The sequence below is a fragment of the Astatotilapia calliptera genome, chromosome 16 (assembly GCF_964374335.1).
Source record: "Astatotilapia calliptera chromosome 16, fAstCal68.1, whole genome shotgun sequence".
Lineage (NCBI taxonomy): Eukaryota > Metazoa > Chordata > Actinopteri > Cichliformes > Cichlidae > Astatotilapia > Astatotilapia calliptera.
The window spans coordinates 12,391,205-12,417,492 of NC_137437.1; the positions used below are offsets into that span (position 1 = coordinate 12,391,205).

The window sequence follows — 26,288 nt, forward strand, 5'->3', positions numbered from 1 at the left end:
AAAGGTGCTATATTTGAATGAAAGTACCCACTGGTTCTCTGTATCATCTGACTGTGGATGGTTATATGATTCTACCTACATCTTTTAGTCCAATCACAAATGAAGAAAATAAATTCAATTTATACACAAAGTATATAAAAGATGGATTAAAAAGATGAAACATGAGTTAAAGTTGTGAATTTGGTTTTTGTATGCAATGGAATAACAGTAGAGCTTAAAAACAAAAAACAAAAAACGCAGACAGAGAGTTAATATAAATATTTGAGCCTTATTTATACACTTAGATGGTGAAACTGAATCGCTATTATCGTTTGCTTGATTTTTGTAATAATTTTGTATACACTACAAATATTGTTTGTACTCTTTTTTTTGTATTGTTTTAATAAGCCTAATAAGCCTTTTTGCTTATTATGGTGGAATTAGAAGAAAGAATGGGGGAAATGTGCTGTGCCTTGGAAAATATTTTCAAGGCACAGCAATTTTTGACTTACTAAGTATTTCAAATTAAATATTAGACGAGAAAGGAATAGGAAGAGAAAAGAACTTTCACAGAGTCATCATCCATTGTTATCATGGTGTACCTGACACATGCCACACTGCAGAGTGTCAAATTGAATCGTATCACTGGAAACTGTGACAGCTGGCATGGTTACCACTGCACACAGTCGCACTTGCACCGTTGGACCACCTGCGACCTGTAACAGCAAAGAAAATCCTCTTAGATCCAAAATGACTTATAGAGGGAGAGTGAAAAGACACAATTTTAGTTTGTGGACATGTACAGGTGTAAGCCTGTGTATACCTGGATTGGGAGAATAGCACTCGTATAACCCAAATCCAGGTTGACTCCTTGTGGGTCAAATTTAACTGTGAAACTCTTCGTCTCATCACGGGGTTGGTTCTTCATGCTTTCAAAGTCTACTGTGAAACCTGTGAGGAACCAAAAAGAGTCATAAATTATTTTAAAATCATTTAAATTAAAGAGAAATTTAAAAAAAATGATACTTGAGGTGAATACTTAAATTCACCACTGTGTACAAAAGCTTTAGACATGAAGATGGTTTCAAAACTGCTACAAATCTACATTTTCTATTATCTTCTTTCAGAACACACTAAGCTAGAAAAAAACAACTATAAGAAATCAATACTTGATGCTGCTTTAAAGCAGCGCCAGTTGTCTTAAATACACTTCCAAACATATCCTTATTCCATCCATCCATCCATCCATCCAACCATCCATCCATCATCCATTCTCTTCTGCTTATCCTTGTCAAGGTTGCAGGGGGGCTGGAGAGCCTATCCCAGCTACCACAGGATGAGAGGCAGGGTACACCCTGGACAGATTCCCAGCCTGATGCAGGGCTAATACAGAGAGACAGACAACCATTCACACTCACATTCACACCTACGGACAATTTAGATTCACCAATGAACCTGACCCCACTAATCCTTATTTCAAGCATTTTAAAAAACACAGGTTGTCTTTGCCTGCGATGATGACCTAAAAAAGTAGGAGGACATTGCATTACCTGTGTCCCCAAGATGTTTGTTAGTGGGATGGAAAGACACAGGTATTGATCCATTATTGCTGACCTTCACAGCACGACTCACGACTTTGCCAGGAATGACAAAACCAAAATCCAGAATGTACTCTGGGAGTTGGAACCTGGGAAAAAGATTTAAATAATAAGAATAAAACACTGGGCACAAACAAGCATGTTAGCAATATAACTTATTGTTATAGACTAAAGTCTGTAAAAATGTTTAGAATATATGTATTATAATTTTACTAAATATAAGTTTGCTTTGTATACTGAACTGAAGTATCTTATACATTATATTATAGATTTGTGGACTTTCAATGAGATATAATGACATCGTATCAAGAGCGCACAAAGTAAAAAAAGCTAAACAGTCACAAATTCCCCAGCACAGTTTGACAAAGTTCTCACTTCAAAACAGAGTCACCACAATGCATGTGTGTAGTTGTGTTTACATACTTTATTAGCTTGTTCCACTTTCTGAAGGACTCTTGTGGTTCTTCAGTCTCCAGCAAGTTATTAGCCACAGCAAGAGCATTTTTTTTGACCAACAATCGTTCAATTTCCATGTGAAGCAGATCTTCATACTAGAGGTCAAAGAGAGAACAGAGAATAGCAGGGGAGGCAAGAAGTGGTAATAACACTCAAACCTCAACAGAGGAAACACACAAACCTTACCAATCTACAACTGTAAATACCTCTGCAATAAGGGATTTTATTTGTGCTTAATTTTCCCTACAAATCCTCATAAATTCCCTACATGTCCACAATATCAAGTCAGCATACATATTAATAGGTATTTTTTGAACAAAAGTATAGAAAATGTGAGGTGTCACTAATATGAAGTTACTGACTGTGAGTGTGCGCGTCGCCTCTGTTGCTGCTCCTCCCCGAACAGTAAATTCATATATAAGCTTCTCTTTGACTCCATCTTTCTCCACAGCTGTTCTGGCCTGCTGTAACACGTCACTATAACACTCCTCCGCTGTAAGAGAAATCACAGTGCAGAAATAAGAAGATGAATTTGTGTCTCAAGAACTGTTATCACAATAGAGGTCTATTATGGACCGTTTGAGCTTGATGCTTTTCAACAAAACTGGTTTAAAGAGAAAAAGAGGGAAATATGAGTTCACAAGGATAATTGACAACATCCTTATATAGTTCTATAAGATGGTAACACACTGATGTAATCATATGTATTTATAAGTCCTACTTTCAGCCCTTTTGTCTGATGCAGAATCATTTATTTATTTTGAGCAAAAGCACTATTTTAAAGTAAATTTAAATGAGCGAAATATTCATCTTTTAGCTCATTGATTTTGGATTGAACACATCTCTGTGCGTGTGTGTGCGTGTGTGTGTGTGTGTGTGTGTGTGTGTGTGTGTGTGTGTGTGTGTGTGTGTGTGTGTGTGTGTGTGCATACACATGATTCGTGGTAAATTCAGCCTGATCCTGGGGAACACTCCCACACCAGTCAGAGTGATCTCCACCAGTGGTAGGAAAGCCACCTGCATCTGAAGCTTCTTCTTAAACACTTCAGGAATGCCCGGAAGGTAGAGTACACGGAGAACCTGTACCATGCCTGCATCAAGGTAACCCTGTCTCAAACACACGCACACACACACACACACACACACACACACACACGCACACACACACACACCACACATACACACATAGGAAAGCCATCCTTTTCGTGATAAAATAGCTTTGAACATCCACAATTGAAATGGCAAACTCATAAGCTCACCTGAGCAGGAATGACTGTAGGCCAACCAGGTCTGACCTCATGTTCAAAGACCTTCATCTGCCGTGCTTCCTTCTCACCAACCCCTTCATCCTCCTCCTCTCTATGAGGGTGTATACTGTATTTGAAGCCCACCTTGCCCGTATTTGTCAGGGTTACATCAACTTCACCTACACAATGAAAAAGCTAGAAGCAAAGGACAAAGACTAAGAGGAGAGAGGAAACACTGTTTTGCCTTTTAAAGTTAACTGTACCTTTACTTTTATTAATGATCATGTCAAGCCGCTTACTGCAAACAGACAAAGTACTCCACCTAGTGACCGAGTATACTGAATTTGGTAGAGAAAACAATTTGTTTTTCAAAAAAAAAGCATTGACCGTAATGGACATTTTATTTTAATGTCAAGGTTTTTGAAAATATGAGAAAGGATAGTTTTACACATAAGGGCCCAAGCAGGGCAAGCAAAAACATGTTACTCTGAATCAAATCCAATCTACTAACAGATGCCATGATGTACAAAAATTAAAAGTGTTATTCATTTCACTTGACAGTGGTCATAATGTTAGGCCTGATTGGTGTATAGAAATATGGTAAATGTAAGTGTTTCTATACAGTGTTTAACTTTCTAAGTGTTCAAAACTAAGCTGAGAGATGCACATGGTGTCATTTCGAATGTTTCAGCGAATATCATTTGACCCTTCCTCCCTTTCTTAGGCATTCACACAGGTCAACCCAACTCACTTCTTGAAGGGTCTAACAGCAATTTGCAAAGCAATATGCTTTGGATCTGAGCAGTTTTGAATTGTATTCTCATTATTACCTTTAGAAATTTGTACTCTTTGCACCTCAGTTTAAATGTAAACTATTGTGAATTATAAGGCTCTGAGTCAAATGGGAGCCCTTTTATCGTTATCTTCATGTTAAAACTGCTCCACACAGTTCTTTCTATATTAATATAAAGGTACTAAAATTAAATCTGAGATTTGGTAACTTAATGTAGATTTCATTATTTTATTTTAAATTGAATGTGTTTAAGCTGAGAGTCCAAATACTTACACTTTGAACTTTAACCACTGGAGAGATGGAGCTGGCTGGAATAAAGATACCCGTAAGAAACGTAAGAATTAAGGTGCCTTGTATACGCACCTGCTGGCCAAAGTCCAAATGGGTGGTGTCAAGGGTGTAGCTGATTTCTGATGCGTGTCCTCTGAGAATGATTTCATATGTAGGCCCGTCCTCTACATGGCACTGCGCGACCACCTGTCTGCTGATATTTTCGTGGCCGTAGAAAGAGAACGTGACTGCCTGCTGATCCCCAGGTTGCAGATGACCATGTGTCGGCAAAATATCAAATACCTACACACACAACGAGAAAACCAGATGTTATTTAGGTTTTACTCTCAGCAATGTTCTGAATCTCAGTTTTGAAAGATGGTGGACAATAAATTTAAAATATTTATAATGTATAGACAAGAATCTAATGAAATTTGATTATAAAAAAATTACTCTATGATTGAATCAGTGAAGAACATAATCGTAGCTGCAACTAGAGTCCAAATGATTTATTCTTTTTTTCAGCTGCTTGCTTTAAGCGTCATCACAGCGGACCATGTCACCATCCCTCTGCATGCCTTCTTTCACTACATCCATGTCAGAGTATTTTTGCTTTTAAAGGTTTTATTATTCATATAATAATCAGCTAAGAGTGTTTATATTTCTGTTCTGTACTCAACCAGCTGCATATTTTAATTGCTGGCTCCCTACTTTATAACGGAAACTGCTTGCCTTCAAATTATCAGTCTTTGCCTTCACATTGTCACTGTTTGCCTTCACACTAGCAGGAAACCGCCACCCACGAGTAAGAAACAACCTTGTAGAGAACACGAAGTTTTTTGATAAACCACACCTGTTTTCTTGACAAGATAAGGATGATATTTCCTTTTTTGTATGCTTCATGATGTGTATAAATAAAGCCAGACTGCACCAAGGAGGTGTGTGAGTCTCTCCCTGAGTCTCTCACCCGTGCACGTTTAAAACTGCTCTAAGTGTCTGAGTGATATTTCATTGCATCTGAGTACTTTGATAATAAAATATCTTTAACATTTAATTGGTCCTTCGAGCCGGATTGGACATTGATATTTTTTCAATGCTCCAATAGGAGACCTTCGTCAAGTCCTGACGTCGTGAGAAGCCCACGCTGTCGACTCCTCTCCAGGCAGAGGATAAAGTCCAGAGACGTGACGTTCGGGTTCTGGCCAGCGTTCTTATAAGAGGTCCACGACTTCAGGGGTTGATGAAGGAAACCAAAGCAACCACACAATAACTCAGGTGAATATTTAGCACTCACTCACATCTTGCGCAAAACGACTGAGGCAACCTGTGGTCTGTACATTAAATAGTTTCCCGTCAATGTATGACAGATTAATTAAGTAACATTCTCGTCTGAAAAAGGACTGGTAGAGGTTACAGCTCGCCTGAAAGAGGGCTTGGAGCAAGTTTAATGTCAAAATACGACAGGATAGTAACATTCTCGTCTGAAAAAGGACTCGTAGAGGTTACGAAGCAGCTCGCCTGAAAGAGGGCTTGGAGCAATGTAGAAAGACACAGTGTTGCCCAGAATAAAAAACTCATTACGCGTATAATCTGTTGTTTTACTGTTTTGTTGGTGGAGTAAGTTGATTTTACAGCACATTAAGGAGGCTGAACTACTCCACCGAATTGTTTACCGTTGGTTGCTCGAGTTCTGGTGGAACGGGAAAAGGTTGTGTTTCATCACATAAAATTGACACCGCTTTCAAGGCTAGCTTGAAAGTAGAAGGCCGTGTCAATAGCCTCTCCCATTCCTCGTGCCAGAGAAAGCACCACGGGTGTGTATGTGTGTGTGTAAACGCAAATATATTTATAAATAAATAAATAATAATAACAAGAGGAAAAAATAATAATGGGTAATAAATCAACAAAACTCACTGCTGACGAGCAGTGGCTAGAGAAAAAATGTCCAGGCGCCGGACTAATTAGCGCAAATAGATGGAGAAATCCAAAGAAACTAAACTGCCCTGCGTGGGAGGGACAATGTACTCCCTTTGCAGTGACTGCTTTAAAAGAGACCCTCCAAGCGGAACTAAACAATGAAAAAAGCTTTAAAAAGAAAGCCAAACGTCTCACAGAGTGGCAACATTTTAAAGCCTGGATGGCAGAAAATGATAAACGCACAAAGGTGCGAGAAGAGAAAAAGAAAAAGAAAAATGAACAAAGTAGTGAACTAAAAGATCCACAACACCCAAAACCACCTCCTCCATATGTGCCTGCCCCCGGCCCGTCTAATCAGCCAGTATCAAAAAACCCCTTCACTGACGCGCCAGGCCCATATGATTCAGCAAGACAGGCATTAAATTTAATGACAACAAATCACCATAAGGAAGACATAGGGAAAGACCCGTCAGGTAGGGATATGGGAGGACAGATTGACCCCCCAGGACCGTCAGGTCTGTTTCCAATGATAGCCACGCCCAACCCAAGATATGGCCAACTAACGGGTGGCGATAATAATGAAAGAGACAACAACCCTTTCCTATATGTTTTCAGAGCATGGTCCCAAACTGACAGATTTAATGTTTTAAAGGACGTTCCACTGTTAAATGAAGGTTTTGAGCCATGGAGGGAGGCAGTTGAGTTAATTAGAACACACTGGCACTTGAATGGCCATGAAATGCTCCAGGTAATTCAGGACTTATTAGGTCTAAAAATGGGAACAGTAAAGGGAGACTTCACGGGGTCAGATGACCAGGGTATAGCCCTGCTCCCCACCTCTGAGCCTCTAAGGGCTCAGTTGGCAGGATTATATGAAAGGATTAGAGTCCGTCTAGCCCCAAGAGCAGATTACGGCAAAATAGGCGAGATAAAGCAGAAGGAAGCTGAGACTGCCTCTGACTTCCTCGATCGCCTACGCCCAGTTTTCAGACAACATTCAGGTTTAAATTACCAGGAGGAGCCACAAACACCATTTCAGCAACAGCTAAAAAATGCATTTCTGAACGGCCTCCTCCCAAAAGTGAGGGCCCACGTAGAAAAACACTGGGTCACACAAAATACAGGAAGTCTGTCAGATGCACTGCAATATGCTGAACACGCAGTTAAAATACAGAAGCAAAAAGAAAAAGGAGGCGTCTTTACTGTAGATCCAGCAACAGGATTGGTGGCATTCTCTGGAGAATACAGAAGACATAAACCAGGCCCCTACAAAGGAAAAGGAAAGGCAGGAGGAGGGCGAAAAGGAGAGAGAAGACTGAAAGACACAAGCTGCTACAATTGCGGAAAGGAGGGGCATTTTGCTCGCGAGTGTAGACATAGAAAAAAGGATGACACTGAGGAAGAGGATGAAAGAAATAACAAATGACTAGGAAAAAGCACAGAAGCAGAGAGCAATGAAAACACGGACGTGTATAACATAGAGCAATTGCTTTTGGGCTCTGAACATAAACCAACTGTAATTATATACGTAAATGGGCAGCCAATGACGATGCTCTGCGACACTGGAGCATGTAAAACTGTACTGATTAAAAAACCACCAAAAGTGAAATTCTCTAATGATACTCTGATAGTTAAGTCAGCATCAGGACATGTCAGTACTAAATCACTGACTGAGCCTCTACTCTTATCTCATGAAGACAGCGGCCGCAGCTGTAAAAACCAGTGCATATATGACCCATCTTGCCCAGTTAATCTTCTAGGGAGAGATGCGCTAGAGAAACTGGAAATAGGAGTATTGCCAGGACCAGAGGGCATGTATGCAAAGCTAATGTTAAACGAGAAACAAAGTCCAGCAGATTATCAGATTAATGTGTGTCAAGGACTCGGACAGCCTCACTACTACTGGACATTAGACCTGCCCTCACTAGAGCCTTTACAACACATAGCAAATCGATATCTGCCAACTCATTCAACACGACAGGACTACACTCAGTATCACAACACATTGAGGTTCAAACAGAGTCCAGGTCCTAATCCTGTGTATGACCAAGAAGTACACAAGCTAGGACCACAAATGCTGACATTACAGTACCTATATGTCACCCAAAGTGGTAATGCAGTGTGCTCTGTGCTGCAGCCTGAGGCAGTACAACGAGTAAATAGGATGCCAAATCCACATGTGTCAGTAGCACACAATGACAGTACTGAGTGGAAAGATTTAGGCCGCATTCTCACCCAAGTTGAAAGAGACAGATATGAAAAAACTGAGGACACGCATGAAGGATGGCTACAAGGTTGCAGAACGGGATGCATGAGATACACATTAGGGTGGGTGATCACTACCCACCCAGCCACATACATGACTGACAGCACTGATTTGCATGTGCAGGAAGATAGTGAAAACTGACATGTACTCTCATTAGAATTACACCCAGAACTACAAGAATTGCCCACAACACTATGGTCCACAGGATCGACAGATGTAGGATTAATTAAAGGAGCAGATCCTGTTGTAGTAAAAACTACTACAACCTACAGGCCAGTTAAACCACAATATCCCTTGACGGCAGAAGCAAAAGCAGGGATCAGGCCAGTAATTGCAGATATGGAAAAAGCAGGCATTTTAGTGAAAACAACTAAAGCAACCTGTAACACTCCAATCTTCCCAGTGAAAAAAGCAAACACAGGAAAATATCGCCTAGTGCATGACCTCAGAGCAATAAACGAAGTAACAGAACAAATCCCATCTGTGGTAGCAAATCCACACACAATCTTAAATCAAGTGACGCAAAAAGAACAATGGTTCTCAGTCATAGATCTGTCAAACGCGTTCTTCTCGGTGCCATTACACCCAGATTCACAAAATCTGTTTGGCTTCACCTTTGATAACGAAAAGTATACCTATACAAGACTGCCACAGGGTTTTCAGAACAGTCCCACCCTGTATGCAGAGGCATTAAAGAAATCTATGTCACTATGCACACTCCCTGCCACAGGGCAATTTCTTCTGTACGTTGATGACATTCTCGTCACGGGAGATACACGAGACAACTGCAGAAAAAACACCATGACTGTGTTGAAACATTTAGCACAGCAGGGCCATAAAGTATCACAGCACAAGTTACAGCTGTGGAGCCAAGAGGTCACATACCTTGGCCACAAACTCACAGGAGAGGGAAGAACACTGTTAGACAGCAGAAAACTAGCAGTACAGAATGCTCCAAAGCCTCTCACAAAACAACAAATGATGAGTTATTTAGGTCTCTGCAATTTTTGCAGATGCTGGATACCTGAATATGCTCTGCTAGCTCAACCTTTGCAAAACTTAATTTATGGAAAAAATCTAGCACTGAAAGATAAAATAGAATGGACACCAGAAGCAGAAAAAGCATTTAATGATCTAAAACTTGCACTGCAGACGCGCACAGTTTTGGCATTGCCAGACTATGAAAAACCTTTTTACTTGCATGTAGACGGAGGTGCAGGCTACATGAAGGCCGTTCTAACACAAGCCTTTGGGGAAAAGCAACGCCCTCTTGCATTTTATTCGTGTAAGCTAGATTCAGTGGCCTCAGGACTGCCCTCGTGCGTGCAGGCATGCGCAGCTGCAGCAGAGGCAGTTAAGAAATCCGCTGACATCGTCTTAGGACACACATTGATCGTCAAAGTTCCCCACGCTGTAACCTCCATCTTACTGCAGGCGAACTTGTCTTATCTCACACATGCAAGACAGCTCTCATACGTAGGCATCTTGTTATCACAGTCACACATTACAATCGAGAAGTGTGGTCAGCTAAATCCCAGCACACTTCTCCCCACATCAGAAGATGGTGAAAAACACTGCTGTATGGAAAAGCTAGATGAAGAAACAAAACCACGAGCCGATATATATAGCACACCACAGTCAACTTTCACTGACATTTTTGTAGATGGATCAGCTTCTAAAAATAGCTTAGGTCGCAACTGCGTTGGTTATGCAGTAACCACAGTAGACACAGTTCTGGAAGCAAGACCTTTGACTTCCTCTAACTCTGCACAAAGTGCAGAACTTACAGCTGTTGTGAGAGCATGTAAGCTGAATGAAGGAAAAAGCATAAACATACACACAGACAGTCAGTATGTCTTTGCAGCAGTACATCATTTCGCAAAGATTTGGCAGAACAGAGGCATGGTCACTTCTACTGGTAATCCAGTACAGCATGCACACCTTTTAAAAGAACTGCTAGAAGTGATAACACTGCCGAAAAAATTAGCATTGTGCAAATGTGCCGCACACCAAAAAGATAACTCAGAAATTACTAAAGGCAATAACTTTGCAGACCAAGCCGCAAAAAAGGCAGCACAACAACATATACAAACTTTAATATCTGAAACATCAACGTTAATACCACTTGATGTACTTAAAGATGAACAGAAAGCTGCATCCATCACAGAACAGAAAAAATGGTTAAGGTGTGGAGCACAGCTAGAAAATGACCTAATGACCTGTAATGGCAAACCAATACTGCCAAAATCTCTACACAAGACAGCAGCATTAGTGACACATGGCTTAACGCATTTGTCAACGGGTGGAATGATGAATGTCCTCTCTAAACACTTCTACACTCAAAATTTTGAAAATTCAGCAAAGGAATTCATCAGAACATGCATGATTTGCCAAAGACATAATGTACAGGGGAACCTCCGACCACAAAGAGGTCATTTCCCCACACCACCTCACCCTTTCCATACAATCCACATGGATTTTATTGAACTTAACGAATGCCAAGCATCAAGATATGCTCTAGTAATTATAGATGTATTTTCAAAATGGCCAGAAATCTATATAGTCAAAACAGCAGATGCAATATCAGTGGCAAAGTGTTTATGCAATCACTTCATCCCCACATATGGCATTCCCAGTCTGATAAGGTCAGACAATGGAACACATTTTGTTAATGACATCATCAGCAAAGTCTCTGAAGCTCTAGGATTTAGCATCAAACATCACTGTGCATATCACCCACAAAGCGCAGGATTAGTGGAAAGAACTAACGGCACAATAAAACAGAGATTAAGAAAATGCATGGAAGAAACAGGAAGACCATGGCCTGAATGTCTAGGCCTAGTAAAGATGTGGATGAGAATAACACAAGGTTCTCAGAAACTTACACCTTTTGAAATCATCCACGGGAGAGCGTTTCCATTGCCAATTACCAGTGAACCTATTAATAAATCAATAAGGGAAACTACCCTAGCAGAATGGATGACTAAACTGTTTGAAAATAAAGAGATTGTGTTAAACAACCAACTGCCGAGTGATTTCTCTCCAGTGTCTTGCAGGTTACAACCAGGTGATTGGATCCTGATCAAAGTACTCCAGAGAAAGAATTGGAGTTCACCAAGGTGGGAGGGCCCATACCAAGTCCTACTTACCACACCCACCGCCTGCAAAATAGCAGAAAGACCATCTTGGATCCACCACAGCCACTGTAAAAAAGTGAGTGACAATCCAGACGCTTAGACGCCGGCTCCCCTGGCTTCTAGGTGATCTATTGGTGAAGGGAAGGGCTGATTGGGTATATCCCGCCCTTTTTTTACTTCTCGCCAATAGTCTACTCACCAGAAGTCTAGGTGTGCCTGGTCATCATGAAGACACTTGTCCTCCTAGTGGCCAGCATTGCGCTCCTAGTGAGCCTACTAACACTCACCCAGATGAGAGGAAATAAACAACACCACCTGCAAAAAAGATGGACACATGATAATTCGCATCTACGTGACCTGAACCAAGACCATAACCACCCATGGATGAACAACGCGTGGTATAGATATGTGTATGATAGAACACGCACCGACAACAGCACGGAATGCTATGTATGTTCACATATGCCAACAACAGCCGTACACGCAACAATATATGGAAAGGCACCTGAACTTGACGAAGCGATGTGTGTGTTCAACAAAGCAACAACTGGCAATTGCACACGCAGAGATTTGATGGCAACAGGACTGACCCTAAAAGGTCAAAGCACAAAGAAAGAAGACCTAATTCCATGGTGTAGTGACACAGACGTCAAACGTGTCACGAAACCACTTTCACAACGACGTATCCTAATTGAACAGACAACCCCTTGTGCCTACAATCTGACGAACTGGAACTACACCTGCAACGAAAAACATTGGGTAAACGTCAAAGCCAACAACACAAAAAACAAATCATTCGCCATAGTTTTGCCGCCGGACATACAGCACCCAATGTGTTTCAACTTCTCCGATGGAAACAGGAAACTTGGACGAAACCGCAACTGCACACAGACACTTGACCTGACCCAATCCAAAGGAATACACACCTTCAAAAATTGAACTTTCTGGGTCCAGGGAGCCGCTTGGGCCTGCGGGCCTAAAACCTACTTCATGCTCCCACCGAACTCCACCGGTCTGTGTGCACCAGTACTAATTTCAGACCACACCTTCAAGATCACAGCAGAGACACACACGTCAAGAGCAAAACGTGAAGTTGCTGAAGTCACTGAAGTAATGCCACATGACTCAATCTATGGATCAGATGTGCCCAAGAACTTCAAACTATGGACTGATGGTCAGAAAGTCCTCCACTCCTTGTTCCCTTGGGTAGGAGTTGGGAAAAACATGCTGAGGATCGAGACACTTGACTATCGATTTGGACTGTTCCTAAATGCTTCAATGAAAATCAACAAAGCGCAAAATGAAGAACTCGACGCAATACGCATTGTAGTGATGCAACACAGAGTCGCACTAGACATGATTCTAGCTGAAAAAGGAGGTTTGTGTGTATTGTTTGACACTACATGTTGTACATACATCCCAGACAACATACACTCACAAAACATGACCGACGCTTTGAACACCTTGAGAAAGATTGAAGATGCTGAACAACAAGACTATGTCACAAGCACTGATGATTGGTTGACATGGTTACTAGGTGGTTCATGGAAGTCCCTTCTGATTAAAGGACTTGTTGGAATAGCATGTTTGCTTTTACTGTTATGTGTTTTCACAACATGTGTAGTACCCTGTCTGAAGAAAATGGTATCAAACATGGTGACAACTTCTATCAATGCTTATGTGATGATGTCTCAAATGGAAGAAATTTTGAAAGATGATCCATACAGTAATGTTTAGTTTAATTGAACACAGGACTGTTTTATGACGTTCAAACCGAAAATGTTTAGACAAGAGGTTATGAACTGACAAAAATAACAGTACTGTCATGTGAGAAATCTAAACAACAGGAGGGAATGTCAGAGTATTTTTGCTTTTAAAGGTTTTATTATTCATATAATAATCAGCTAAGAGTGTTTATATTTCTGTTCTGTACTCAACCAGCTGCATATTTTAATTGCTGGCTCCCTACTTTATAACGGAAACTGCTTGCCTTCAAATTATCAGTCTTTGCCTTCACATTGTCACTGTTTGCCTTCACACTAGCAGGAAACCGCCACCCACGAGTAAGAAACAACCTTGTAGAGAACACGAAGTTTTTTGATAAACCACACCTGTTTTCTTGACAAGATAAGGATGATATTTCCTTTTTTGTATGCTTCATGATGTGTATAAATAAAGCCAGACTGCACCAAGGAGGTGTGTGAGTCTCTCCCTGAGTCTCTCACCCGTGCACGTTTAAAACTGCTCTAAGTGTCTGAGTGATATTTCATTGCATCTGAGTACTTTGATAATAAAATATCTTTAACAATCCATGAATCTACTATGAAAATTCATGGATGAACAAAAAGAAGAAAACAGGAGAAATGCCCTTCAACCATTATTCATGTTGCATGGGTTGTCCACCAGAGGGCACTGTTGGTAATCTGCTTGGAACGCCACAACACAACACAACTGGCTTTAAGGGCATTGTTGTATTATTTTAGCAAAGACTCATAAGTAACTGGACATAAATGTTATGTCTAGTTTCTTTTGATAACAAATCTGCTTATGTTTCGTGTGCCTGAAAGAAAAGAAGAAATTTCCTACATGGAAATATTTGCTTACCTCCTCCACACGAACAGAAGCTTGTGTGCTGTTCTGTTGATCTGCAGCTAGCAGGGGGGGTTGAGGAGCTGAAAAGGCAGGTGAAAGAGTTGCAGAGGAGAGCCTCCATTCTTCCTGTTGACTTTCTGAAAGTTTCTGCTTCTTTTTCTTTTTTCCTTTCAGCATCTCTGTTTTTCTATAAGAGCAAAATAGTCAAATAAAGCATCCCTAAACTTAAAAATATATTTTTCATAATCACTGCATTGAAATCTTACAATAAATGGAACATATGAAAAATTCTCTGCAAAGAAGGAAAAATATGATACTATCTTTTAGCATCTTGGTGGAAAAAACCCCAAACAAATTCAAGATCTTCTTGAAGTGGACCTGTTATTTCATTTTTTAAAATCAGAATCAGTTGATCGTGCAGTTATATTTCCTCTCTCTCTTTAAGAGAACTTTACTCAGATCTGAAGTTAAAATATTTAGGATATTTCCTCACTTTGGCATCTTACAGATCCAAGATTTCTTTTTTTAAAAACAAGTACAGATATTAGAAATTAGTTAACTCACTGAAATGTTTTGGTCATGTTTATACAAACACACATAATTCTGTTGTGGATTTGCTTTAGCTGTCAGATACTTGATCTCAAACTTGACACTAGACTACTTGGTCAAAATAAATATCGAAATAGGTTCTGTATTAACACAGTAATAGCACTATAATCTCTTTCTTAAGTGATGTGGCTGGCTGTTTCTGACCCACATAACATCTAAAACAGAACAAATCTGGGTTTAAAAGACTTATCACACAATCACTTTACAATTATACAACAGGATACTGCAGTGTCTGGTTTATAAATGTGATACATGTTCTAATACTGTTTGGCCAGATTCTGTGTGACTTTACCTGCTGTTAATGTGGTCATCCAGAAAGGTCCAGTAATAGGACACAGGAAGCAGGGAACAGTTTGTGATGGTCATGACTTTGTGAGTCTCTGTGCAGTTTAACACACAGTCAAAATCTACAGTGGTGGAGGGAAAGTCGAGGTTGGGGTAGTGGACCTCTGCATGCAGGTCCACTACATCCTGCTGTGGGTGTCCCAAGTAATTTACCTCAAGATACTGAAAACCATTTCAAGAAAGAGGGAAAAAATTATGTTAGTAAGTGAACATTTATTCAAAGCCAAGGATTATCTGATAGCTTAATTAAGACATTAGTTTTAGATCATTAAATGAGCAAAAAAATAAATAAACAAAAGTAAATGTTACTTCTATCCGGCCTATTTAATTTCAATGTAAATCCAGGTGAATAAGCCACTGCTCAAAAATGCACAACTGAAAGAAGATAACAGCATGATATATCAAAAGAGGCTGTATCGTAGTTACCTCATCCACATTGTGTGACACTCGATCCTTATAGAAAGCTGGATTAAAGCATACCCACAACTCAGCCTCACACTTGTCGCCTAAAACCACAGACTGGAAAAAATACACAAGACTATTATTGGAGTTATAGCACTTCAGTATATTGGGCAAATCAGTGTAAGAGCACTTCTTTCACAGAGCATGGTCTTGCACCTGGAAGAAAGAAATCATTTAATAAAATATTTATTATAATTCTGCCACGGGACCCAAGTTTATCAGAATTATCCTTCTAATCAGGATCATTCAATCACCACTACAGAAAAGTGCAATTCCTCAAATTCAAATTCGAATTGCATATTATGGATGCCCTAATTTGAACTACTATATCTGTATAGTGCACATACAGTGAAGTCCCACTACCACATACAGATATCCATGACACACAATAACAAAAACAAAATAACAACATTAATCTGGAGAAAAGCTCATCTACAAGACAGTAAGAACACAACATGTTTCCACAAAAATGTTCACAAACATTGGTGCATGGCTCTATCACAGAACAGTGAGAATCCAGGAAATCTGCTTTCCTGGAACTTAAAACGAAAACAACTAGCAAACAACAATGTGCACCTTAGTGGTGGCTGTACTGTGCTCCCCTGGGGCCTCACACAGAGAGAAAGGTTCTATGAGCGACAACTTCATGGATACAGGCAGAGAGGACACGTTCTTCAAGATCAGCTTCTCATACAGGGGCCGCACACTCTCCCCTTTGACCTGTAACACATATACAAATCCTTAATTAAATGAACCACAATAAAGGACAGGAATGAAGCTGCTGCAGTTTAATCGACAACTAGCTGTTAACTGTGAGCTAATGATGTCTTTAACAAGGTTAAACTATTGTAATTTTCAAAAATTCTGAATGTTAAAATAATCTAAATGCTTTCACTAAACTATACAGAGTTTGGAATATGCTAGACATCCTGTCACAATATCCCTAAACTAAACAACATCTATGTGGCATTTGGTTGTGAATCTCGAAATGCATTAAGGACACCTGTAAGACTGACATAGCTATCTATCAAAGTTGTAGCTTATGGATATTTAACTTTAGCCTTTAACTAGGCTTTAGATAATATTTAAAAATACATGCAACTTACAGAGCATTACAATAGAGAGCATTCAGTATATGCCTTTATTCTAGACAAGGCACTGTTTCTAATTTTTGCTCAAGACTAACCTTCTTTATGTAGAAGTTCAGCTGCTTTGAGGAAATGCTGAGCAGCGGAGCCACAAAGCGACAAGCAATGTCTACAGACATGATTTTCTCCTGATACCCTTGCTGGCCAACTATAGCGTAGCACACCAGACGTTCACGTACAACCTGCGTTGTCGAAAAGAAGCATTATTTACATGTTCTATGCTGCTTACTATGCTACATCATGTCATTTAGTGCATGCGCAAACCTTTAACTTGTAACAAACCATTTCACCTTTGGGGAGTCTGCAGAGACTGTCAGCACCATGTCAGCAGAGCCACCTGGAAAAAGTTCCAGACGAGACGGTCTGAGGCTAACCATCGACTTCTCCCTGCTGGAAGGGAGTGAAGATCCACGTCTTGCATCATCTCTCTGTTTAGGAGTGAAGATAGGGGGTAGGAAGCTTTGGTCGGGCAAGGTGCCACCTTTGCAGAGTTTTGCAGTGGGCTGTGAGGTATCGACCTTCCAGTACATCCGGTGTACTCGCTTGCCATGGTTGCAGAGCTTGAAGTGGTACTGGTATGCTTCATGACTTACAAAGTAGAATAAAGACGAAGGATAGTGTCAGTGTCGTATTATCCACATCTACATCGTGAATTAATAACTAGGAAACGCTCCATTTTAGTCTATGAAAATGGGATTTCTACCTGAAGTGGGTGCCCAGGTCAAGGCTGGGACCAAAAGGCCTGTCACTGACAATTGTAGTGCCAGTGCCAGTGGCAGACAGGAGGACAGTGAGTGGCTGACTGTCCTGTATGGAAACCTCTAACTTGCCCTCAAACGGAACTGTATCCTTCAGATTCACCACGACCTTGAGCTCCACCTGGCTCCATGGTGGCACCTCCCCCTCACTGGGCTCAATACGCCAAAAGGGCTTTCTGATGGTCTAAGGAAGCAGAAACAAAAATCTGAGTCTATTCATAGTGTGAACATCATGAGCTGAGGAAAAAACACAAAGCAGCGTAGAAGCTCCAATAGGTCGTTCCAGCACTAAATGTGATGCATGAAAATATCAAGTGGGAGCATTTTCTATAACTGTGCTGCAAAGGTTTGCTATGAATGAACTCTGAGAGATAAGAGATTAAGAGAGAGCAAGAGATGAAAGTTGAAGTCTAGTCAACAGTAAAGGTTAACAGCATTTTTTGTGCATAAATGTTACACCAAACAGTGAGACTACATAATTTTATCATTAAAGTCTATCTAAATTGGTAAAATGTCACAATTTGGTTTAAAATGACTAGTGCAAAGGAAGCCCCTTATTCTCATTCTCAAATTTAAGCAGCAACTAATTATTTCAAGAGTTACCATAGCAGTAAAATCATTAGCTCATAAATTACATATCCAATTAGACTGATAATTGATCAATCACAGCAATTAAGAAAGTCGGACTGCTAATACGTGAACAGATCTATGGTTGGACAGATATGAAGTAAATAGTATGCGCCTGCCTGTCTAAGTCACAAATGGTATTTTTATTTTCTTGGGTGAGTGTTTGTACCATTGGAGTGGTAAAGTGAGCTGGAATAGGCGAGTGGTTTGACAGGAGCAGGGTTTTGCCAATGTCCATCAGAACTGGGATTTTGCCAAAGTGTAGCTGTGTGGTTTGAATGTGAACTAGTGGCCCGTGCCCAATACATGATAAGGCCACTTCCTGAAACAGAACAGAAGTAGGATTAGAGAATAAGCACCATGCCGGTATTCAGACCTACACACAACTTGCACTCCCACACATGCACTTCCACTGACCAGGGGTGGCTGGGAGCTCCCAAATACAGCAATACGTATCGTGTGATGCAGCATTCCAGGGGCCTTAGCTAGGAGACGCACAGGAAGCTCCTCGGAGCTGCCCGGATGAATCACTCCTCTGGGTGCAGAACTGCCTAAAAGCAGCGAAGAATTATCCTCATATTCCTGAAAACAGGGAGAGCAAAAAGAAAAACTAAATCATAAGTTTTAATGTCAGCATACAGATCGGGTACAAAATGTGTTTAGGTAAGTTGCTTCAGTGCATGTGTAATAACAGATTGCATTTATATAGCGCTTTTCTAGGGACCCAAAGCGCCCCCCTGAACCACGGTCGCCCACAAGTTGCCTCAGTGCATGTGTACACAAAGAATCTATCTCTGCTATATATATATATATATATATGAAGCACAGTCACTGATTATATAAGGAAAGCTTTTGTTGCCCTTTGTCTCAAAAATCCAAATCAATTCAAAGCAAAATAACACAAATAAAACTTAAACGCTTTCTTAGCAGTTACATGACACAGTTTTGTGGAACCACCTGACATAACTTTCTAAACTTAATCCCAAATAAACATCTTTTGAGTGAAATACAAGAAACACACGCAGAGTTCCAAAATAAGAAGAGTGAGCTGTTTATTAGGCTGAGAAGACGAAATCAAATCAGACACAGTGTTGTTTGTGGGCGATTGTGGCTCAAGAGTTGGGAGGTCGCCTTGTAATCGGAAGGTTCCAGGTCAAGACACTTCACCTGTTGCCTATTGGTGGTGGTCAGAGGTCCTGGTAGCTACAATGTAGCTTGCCATCACCAGTGTGTGAATGGGTGGATGACTGTATGTAGTGTAAAGCGCTTTGGGGTCCTTAGGGACTAGTAAAGTGCTATACAAATACAGGCCTTTTACCATTTGATTATATTTAGACAAAGCCAGTTCTTTTGTTTGCTCATTTCCAATCTTTATGCTCATGGCTCCACAGTGTAACTGTTTACACATTTGCCTAACAAGTGAAAGATCCCAGTTTGTTCTAAGGAAGAGACACAAATCCCTTAGCAGTTGCATCAGGAACAGCGTCTGATATAGAAATCTGCCAAATCAAATTTGTGGAGCTACCTGTGGTGACCCTTTGTGGCAAGCAACGAACTAAAAGTGGGTATTTCTAATTTTTACGCTAAGCTAACTTTCTCCTGGCTCCAACTTCATATTGATTGAAAAGGAAAGGTACAGTGTAAAACACTTTAGTGGCTGCCAAAACATGTAAACTCTATAATTGTTGTTGCTCCGGTGATCCATCCAACCTGATCAAGCATGCCGTAGCAGGCAGGCAAATTGCTGGGGTTGGTCAACCGCACTTTCTGTTCGAAGGGTTGATTGAGGAAACACCTTTCAAAGTGTAGCACAGGAGTATCCACCAAAATCTGAGGCACAACACACCTATCAACAAAGGGGAAAAAAGCAAGTCAGACAATCAGGAGAAAAACAAGGAAAAGGTGAGGAGAATAAAAGATGTGTATTTGCACTTCATCATGCCTAAACTCTATCAATCCTCCAAGTTCAAGTTCAATGGATGCAAACAAACAAAAGTGCAACAGAGACTACCGGAAGAAAAAAAGCTACATTGCTTTAGGAAAAAAGATGACAGAAGAGATTACTTAACACTCACCCTACTAATTGGGATCCTTAAGGGATGCTTGACTTGAAGAGTTGGTAATGAACATAATATGTTCCATTTAATCTCTAATGACAAATACAGCTGAGTAAAAACTACTATACTTTGAATGGTTTTAAAGAAAAAATATAGTAATGTATGTCGTTTCATGGATTTTCTGGGTCTCATCCACCAACCAAGACACCACAACAAAGACATTTTATTCTATTTTCCTATATCAGATGGATGGTCATTCATTCTTATTCATCATTTTTTATTACGTTTCCCTTTTCAAAGGGAAAAAGATTTTCAGTCTTAGGCTAATAGAGAATAAAGATCTGTGTAAATGGGCCCAGTATGACATGTTAGATTCATTTTGCTGTGACAGAAATGACTTCAATAACTGTTTATTTGAGTACGTCTGGACATTAAGCATGTTTATGTACCTAGCATTTATAGGCAGAGTCAGAATTTCCTCCCCAACACCTTCAACATCCACCACCAGTGACAGCTGGTATGTCCTGACTGTGTTGGAGCACAGTGTGACCTGTACAAACATCGCACAGACATACAACAAGACCACAAATACACCAATACACAGACAGGACAACAAGTGTCTAAGGTTAAAAAGAAAGGAAAGTTCATTAATGTCACCTTCAGCTTTAAAGACCCCAGTATCGACAGAGTAACCACCATGATGATGACTGCTGGCTAGAGATCTGATTATTTTCTAAACCAGCAAAATATGTCAATGAGATTTACTAATCCTTCAAGATTGCCCAGATATTTTTTATATTATCTAAATAATCTACATAACTTACATGTATATAAAAATAAAAACAGAATATTTGAGGTTTTTTCCTACTATTTCATAACATGAAAACACTGATTGCTGGAATATTTTGTCAGTGGCGGGGATGGTGTTAATAAACTGTACCTTAATGTCAACATCGGACACGCTACGCACTGAGCCTGCTGCCGGGCTGACCGTGAACTCCACAGGGCATGGATGAAGATCTCTAGCAGTATAACCTTGCCAATCTTTCAGTGACTCATCCGAAATCTGTTTGAATGAGCTAACACTAGGAGAGCCCAGCCCGTCTCCCAAGACACGCAGGATGAAGTTCACGGGTACAAAGGAAGGGTTGAAGAGCGTACAACCAACTGTTACTGGAAAACCTATGCAGGGAGATTAAAAGAAGCCAATATGAGAAAATGTGAAAATATTAAGATGATGTCTGTCATTATTCTCTGGATATATGTTATAAAAACTAGAAGAGCAAAAGTGATGTACCAAAGGCTACATCCCCAAAATTAAGCTCTGAAACACTGAAGTGGATTGTGGGACAAATGACGGAACCCCTGCAAAGAAGAGACAAAGAAACCTTGAAACCTCGGGAACAATAAGATTTGAAAATATGCAGTGAGAGTGTAATAGACCCACTACTACAGCTGGGTCAGCTTTTATTTGTGCTGTGTTACATGTAAATGTCCTGGCAGAGAACTGGCTCGCTGCTTGCTAACTTTACCCAACAGTGAAGGTCAGTGGTTGAGGTTGTCCTGCCACACTTAGCAGCAACTCCTCAAAGAATGAACCCAGAATGGGACTGCAGAACGATACTTCCACTATCTGGCAGGTGCCAGAGGGAACAACACCTTCCTCGGGATTGAAGGAGAAACAGCGGCCAAAAGTGGTGTCAGGACTTGACCACCTGAAAGGGGCATCAATTGGCCCTTTGTTTGACAACTGCACCTGAAGAATGAATTCTTGTATGAGAACAAATACCCAATATTGATCATCTAAATACAAAATGTGTTTCATGGAGTAGATGAATTAATAAAAAGGTGGTAGAGTCTTTCAGCATTACATTTGTGCATTAAAACTGTCAAAAGAAAAACTTTGGATTTTGTTTTTATTTTATTTTACAGCTTTGTTAACAATATATGCTGTTTTGTTATCTTGTGGATAAGAACTATAACCTTGCAGTGCATCCACCAAGGCTGAATTCAACTCACACAAAGTTGTAGCTCAAGCATTCTACATTAGAGCCATACTGGGAATAACATAACGTGTTCACACTGGCTTGGTTTTTCTTACCTCTTGACGAAATCTTTCACCTATGAATAAATCTTTTAAGTTCATCCCATCATAGTTAAGCACAAGTTGAGGGCCCGTGCCTTTGCCCTTGACTGTGAGGGGTAACGGTGATTCACATCCTAAGATGACAAACAGCCATGATGAAAGAGTTACAATAGAACTAAAGACAGAGAAAGGAAAATTGTAGGGCCACAGGAAAGAAAACATCACACAGATTTTATGCATGTGACGGTGAAGTTTAAAAGTTGCCTCTGTGTTTCTGTGATTTTGCTCTATTTTTTAACAATGTAAACATGACTAAAATGGACAAAAAGTACTGATTAAACTGATAACATTATGAATTATTATCTTTTGCTGCTGTATGTGTGTGTGTTTGAGAAACCGGAATAAACCTGTGACATCGCAGTATATGGTTTGTTGATAAAGTCTGGCCTCCTCAGGCTTGAAGATGATGGTGAACTTCGCTGTGGTGCTGGGCCATATTTCCCCCTCCTGAAACACGTAAAGACAACAATAATTATTTTAGTGAATCAAAATGCAAACATTACAAAAACGTAAGAAGAAAACGACTGATTTTTTGGTCAGGCTTTACTCTACACATACACACACACACACACACGCAGGTGACCTCCCTAACTCTGTGCTGTCTATCTCTTTGTCCAGGGAATGGGGCTGAGTTGGGGACAGAAGACAGAGCAGCTCATACTTTCTAAAGGTCTCTGGACAGAAAGGCCCTAATCTGTGGTTCTAATGTCACAGAAGAATCAGACAGACGTTATATGCAAACAGTCTTGATCACAAAGTCTGTGTGACAGTTTTAACATCAGATCTGATCAACCTTTTCAGAATTCTGTTCTCACAGCAATAATACAGCTCTGAGGGTAGAGCATGCTGCAAGAAATGATTCACGGAAACATCAACAAATTTCAAGTGCTGTTGCTCCTGTTCCTTCTCCCCACTTAAAACTATTACATTATGCAGACATACTATAGGAGGCATTGTTGCCTCTAGAGTTGATGGAAAAGAAACAATGGGCAATGTAATGACATTTAAGTATTCAACTAATCAGTCTGGCAAGAGGAAAATCATGTGAACACACGACAAGACAATGAAACACAAACACACCGGAGGCTCCACAGTTATACAGTGTGAAAGGGCCAAGAGGTAGTCGTTTGCATCCTGACTTCTGTGTTCCTGTGGGGCTCTGGACTGCAGCGGGAGGTAATGGATCCCTGCAGGGTCAGACTTAAGCAACTGTCCTAGCTCGACTTCTTCCTTCTGCTGGAGCACTGAGCCCTCCCTAGAGACAAGTGGGGAGAGACAGTGAAAAGTATAACAAATAGCAAATGAGGAGGGTCAGAGAGAAAAAGAGGCCAGTAGAAGGACAAAGATCTACAAGACAGAAAGAATGTGATGGGTACCCGAGCTCATTTCTGGCAACACATGCTCTAATAAATACATTTTGTGCTCTTGCATAAATACCTCAGTAAGCTCAGGTCCTCTTCTTGTTGGCTGGGCCACACAGTCCAGCAGTACTGAAGAGGGATGCCACTGTGGTTGGTGAGGGACACTGTGCGTGTACTGATCAGGGAGACATAAGTATTCTCCATCCAGATGGAGTCAGGTTCAAGGTGGATGTTCAGTTCCTCACAAGACCCATGCAGGCTAATGTACACATCTTCACCTGAGTAGAAGATATCATGGTGCTTATGACCAAGTAACTGGTTACCACAGGGTAACATAAGTGGTGGAGAATAGGTATCAAGAGACCTTTTTTGTCTATTTTTGTTTTCATTAGTCATTTGTAAAAATATGGAGGAATACTGTCGGGATTTAAGTGAAATTTAACAGGGTTGCTCTTGTCTAATTGAAAGACAACAGGAGATTCCTAAATACCAGATTCTGGCAGTATACTGTAGAACATAGGTGTCAAACTCTGGCCCACGGGCCAAATTTGGCCCGCAGCCTACTTACATTTGGCCCGCAAAGCCATACCAAATTACTATCAGAGCTGGCCTACTGGTATTATACAGCTAATATATATATTGTTTAGTATTAAGCTTTGCTTGTTCCATATTCAGTTTTTCAGCAAAACGTCTTTGAGTCCATAAGAAAAGATTCATTCTTATATCTGGAGGAATAAATATATTTCAATAAATATTAACGTTAGCCCACGACTTTGTTGCAGTTTTGAATTTTGGCCCACTGTGTATTTGAGTTTGACACCCCTGCTGTAGAATATTTAGCTGATTTAGAGTTTAGAAATGTGTTATCATAGAATGTAGAACTATTGTAGAGACACTGACACTGCCCTTAAATAATAAAGGCTGACTCTGTCGTGAACTTAGGAGTAGATTGTACCCCTCCCCCACTTGAGCTGTGAAAGTAAAACAGAGAAGAGTTAATGCTGAGTGGAAATTCCCCAGAGGATGTTTTAGGGTGGGGGTCTCAACATTGTAACTGGATACCTGTGGTCTGGAAGTGAGAGGGGTTTGATGACCTCTAGGGAGTTACCTACACCCACAGTGTTTTAACTGTCACGCACACACATCCACACGCACACTCACTCATGTGCACACACGAGCACTCATATAGGCACGCGGGAACGCGCACATGTAGGCATTCATGTGCTCGTGCACATAGACACAGACAGAGTTTGCAGCACACCGTAGGGGGGGGTTTATGATGGGGTTGTTTCTATAAAGCTGGCTGTAACTAACAAAGGGGTGAAGATTTTTGCAGAGGGACCCACCGGCCTCGTCTTCCCTTCTAGAAGTGCATGCTTAAATGAAGATGAATAAAGATGAATAAAGATTTTGCGAAAATGACTACTGAGTCCGGTGCCATCTCTGGATGCTCGAGGAATAAAAAGAACCGGGGTAAAACTGATTTCCTAACAATACCAAAGCCACTAAGATGTAACATGTACTATGAGAAGAAATCAGGGAGAAGAGAAAACAACCCCTCTGAGATAGCCATACCAAGCAGGAAATGTGATATAATACAGCCATTATGAGCTGAATTTTCATTCCCTAAAGACTGGCTATATTCTCTTTCATCACCTACAGTATGTCACCTTTGACTTCACTGGCCCCCTAACCAACAAACACATACGCACCGCTCTCGCAAGCCCCTTATCAGTGTGTATTTATCTGTTACATCTTGAAGAGTCTTCAACACAAGTCTCATTGGTGTCACAGTTTTGTTTTCTCACCAGTATGGTAGTGCAGCAACAGATCCTGCCTGTGGTTTCCTGTATTCATTGGGTGGAAAACCACAGTCACCTGCATACTCTCGCCAACATCAAGTGACCCAAACTCAGGTCTCACTGAAAAAGGCCTGCAATAATAGGTTACTGTTTTAGAAACTGACAGAGGAAAAGCAAACTTTTAACTAGACCCAACAATAAGTACTGTAAAGTCTAGTTAAAGGTATACCCAAGACTCCATTATGTAATTTTTGATAAGTAGGTAAAAAATGTTTTCTGTTCACTTATGATTCTGAATTTTTTTCTTAAATGTATTTAACTGAGCTTTTCAGATCAGTTTTCACAAGCTGAACTTTAAACATAACTATTCACTGGGTACAAGAATGACTGTTTTACTCTCACCTCTCTGTGTGGAGCCTGAATTTGGCTTTGCTGTTTCCTACATTACAAACAAGTTGAGTCTTCTCAGTTGAAGCTTTCACAGGACACACGGGCAAGTCAAGCTTGTCTCGAAAGTCAAGAATGGCACGTGGCCCAATGGCCCGGATTGGAATCTCAAACTTTTCCCTCTCTGTCACACAAACCAGTCTATGGTGGTAGTCCTGTGTAGACAAGGAGAAAAGCCTGTTGCAACCACACAAACTCTATAAACTCAATATACTTTATTATATCAGTTGTTAAATAATTTTGTGCCACTGAATTTGGGCACACAAGCAGT

General features: G+C 40.5%; 1 protein-coding gene and 1 long non-coding RNA gene across 2 annotated transcripts in view; one reads left to right on the top strand and one right to left on the bottom strand.

Moving 5' to 3' along the window:
* Positions 1-26,288, bottom strand: part of LOC113007533 (hydrocephalus-inducing protein homolog) — a 68,261-nt gene that overhangs the window by 37,583 nt on the left and 4,390 nt on the right. The window contains exons 6-33 of the mRNA XM_026144201.2: positions 25,973-26,172; positions 25,577-25,701; positions 23,845-24,046; positions 23,488-23,662; positions 22,755-22,854; positions 22,363-22,481; positions 21,794-22,017; positions 21,559-21,626; positions 21,202-21,443; positions 20,711-20,811; positions 19,915-20,050; positions 18,622-18,786; positions 18,374-18,526; positions 17,523-17,761; positions 17,110-17,407; positions 16,858-17,001; positions 16,248-16,391; positions 15,636-15,728; positions 15,157-15,371; positions 14,268-14,442; positions 4,437-4,646; positions 3,293-3,475; positions 2,966-3,140; positions 2,396-2,526; positions 2,001-2,128; positions 1,530-1,666; positions 803-930; positions 582-695 (exon numbers count right to left, since the gene is read on the bottom strand). Coding sequence (XP_025999986.2) covers positions 582-695; positions 803-930; positions 1,530-1,666; positions 2,001-2,128; positions 2,396-2,526; positions 2,966-3,140; positions 3,293-3,475; positions 4,437-4,646; positions 14,268-14,442; positions 15,157-15,371; positions 15,636-15,728; positions 16,248-16,391; positions 16,858-17,001; positions 17,110-17,407; positions 17,523-17,761; positions 18,374-18,526; positions 18,622-18,786; positions 19,915-20,050; positions 20,711-20,811; positions 21,202-21,443; positions 21,559-21,626; positions 21,794-22,017; positions 22,363-22,481; positions 22,755-22,854; positions 23,488-23,662; positions 23,845-24,046; positions 25,577-25,701; positions 25,973-26,172 — 4,524 coding nt within the window. The remainder of the gene's footprint in view (positions 1-581; positions 696-802; positions 931-1,529; positions 1,667-2,000; positions 2,129-2,395; positions 2,527-2,965; positions 3,141-3,292; positions 3,476-4,436; positions 4,647-14,267; positions 14,443-15,156; positions 15,372-15,635; positions 15,729-16,247; positions 16,392-16,857; positions 17,002-17,109; positions 17,408-17,522; positions 17,762-18,373; positions 18,527-18,621; positions 18,787-19,914; positions 20,051-20,710; positions 20,812-21,201; positions 21,444-21,558; positions 21,627-21,793; positions 22,018-22,362; positions 22,482-22,754; positions 22,855-23,487; positions 23,663-23,844; positions 24,047-25,576; positions 25,702-25,972; positions 26,173-26,288) is intronic.
* LOC145420912 (uncharacterized) lies at positions 4,938-13,908 on the top strand. Its single transcript, XR_013902134.1, has 2 exons — positions 4,938-5,618; positions 11,573-13,908. It is a non-coding gene; the product is annotated as an uncharacterized LOC145420912 (long non-coding RNA).